This window comes from Mastomys coucha, unplaced genomic scaffold, assembly GCF_008632895.1.
Source record: "Mastomys coucha isolate ucsf_1 unplaced genomic scaffold, UCSF_Mcou_1 pScaffold19, whole genome shotgun sequence".
Lineage (NCBI taxonomy): Eukaryota > Metazoa > Chordata > Mammalia > Rodentia > Muridae > Mastomys > Mastomys coucha.
In genome coordinates this window covers 19,066,620-19,067,641 of record NW_022196901.1, presented here as the reverse complement: position 1 = coordinate 19,067,641, position 1,022 = coordinate 19,066,620, and the positions used below count along the sequence as shown (strand labels likewise).

The following is a 1,022-nucleotide window of genomic DNA, read 5'->3' as shown; positions in this document are numbered from 1 at the left end:
AGGCAGACCTCAGGATTGTAGAGGAGAGTCCTGGGCCTGGCAGTAACCAGGTCCCCCAGAGAAGGCAGGCTTCTGGGGTTGCATTGGCATCCAGGCCTCATGCTCTTTGTTTTCCAGCTTGTTGGGAACGCCTTAAGAGATGAGGGTAAGGTCCCCCACCCACTCGTTCAGTGTCTCCAGCTGCCCCTTCCCCCTCTTCCTACTCACTTGTGCTGTTCAGGCCTCGGGGAGCTGTTGTAGGGGCCTGACATTTCCATCAGTGCTGCTGCAAAGCTCTGCGAAGGGAAGAATTTGCATGATGGTTAGTTTTATTTTACACAGGAACTTAAAACTAGGCTGCCTAGCCCTTATTAGTCTTCATTAGTAATTTCTATTTGGAAAATTCAAAGGCTTGCCTTTTGAAAAGTCACACTACAGAGGTGTATAAAGTAAAAGAGAATGCCTAGCCTTGTTATCTCTTGTCACTTAACCACGTGTGTGTGTGTGTGTGTGTGTGTGTGTGTGTGTGTATGTGCGTGTATGGTGTGTATGTGTGTGTGTGTGTGTGTGTGTGTAGGGTGTGTGTGTGTGTGTACTACTGACATGTGGAACCTTCCTAGCCCTATATCCATGAGCACACACACTTTGACTCACAGTGGGGTTACATCCCAACACACCCACTGTATGCTGGATAGGTTTTTAACAGAGTGTCAGCACCACACTCTCTCACATCTAATCTCATCAAGGAATCACAATGCCTCCTTGCTTGTTTCCCTACAGATGTCTGGCTAACTGGGAGCTGCCCAACAACCCAAAAGCAGGACCCCACTCCTTGTTTCTCCTTTGAACACAGATCTAAGTTTAAGATTTGTAATACAGTTTCTCATAGACTTTCCCACTATCACAAAATAAAAAGTTACAATTGAAATAGAAACACACACTAAATTGGGGGCTGTTGGTACTTAAATAGGTGCATATAGTTTTTGTTTTGTTTTGATTAACAGAACCATGTAGTCTTGCTTGCTTTTTACCAGTGACCTATG

At 45.2% G+C, this 1,022-nt stretch overlaps 1 protein-coding gene across 2 annotated transcripts in view; it reads right to left on the bottom strand.

The window, feature by feature from the left end:
• Window positions 1-1,022, bottom strand: part of Nos3 (nitric oxide synthase 3) — a 20,257-nt gene that overhangs the window by 8,002 nt on the left and 11,233 nt on the right. For both annotated transcript variants that reach the window (XM_031380143.1, XM_031380144.1), the window contains one exon: window positions 208-275. In XM_031380143.1, coding sequence (XP_031236003.1) covers window positions 208-275 — 68 coding nt within the window. The remainder of the gene's footprint in view (window positions 1-207; window positions 276-1,022) is intronic.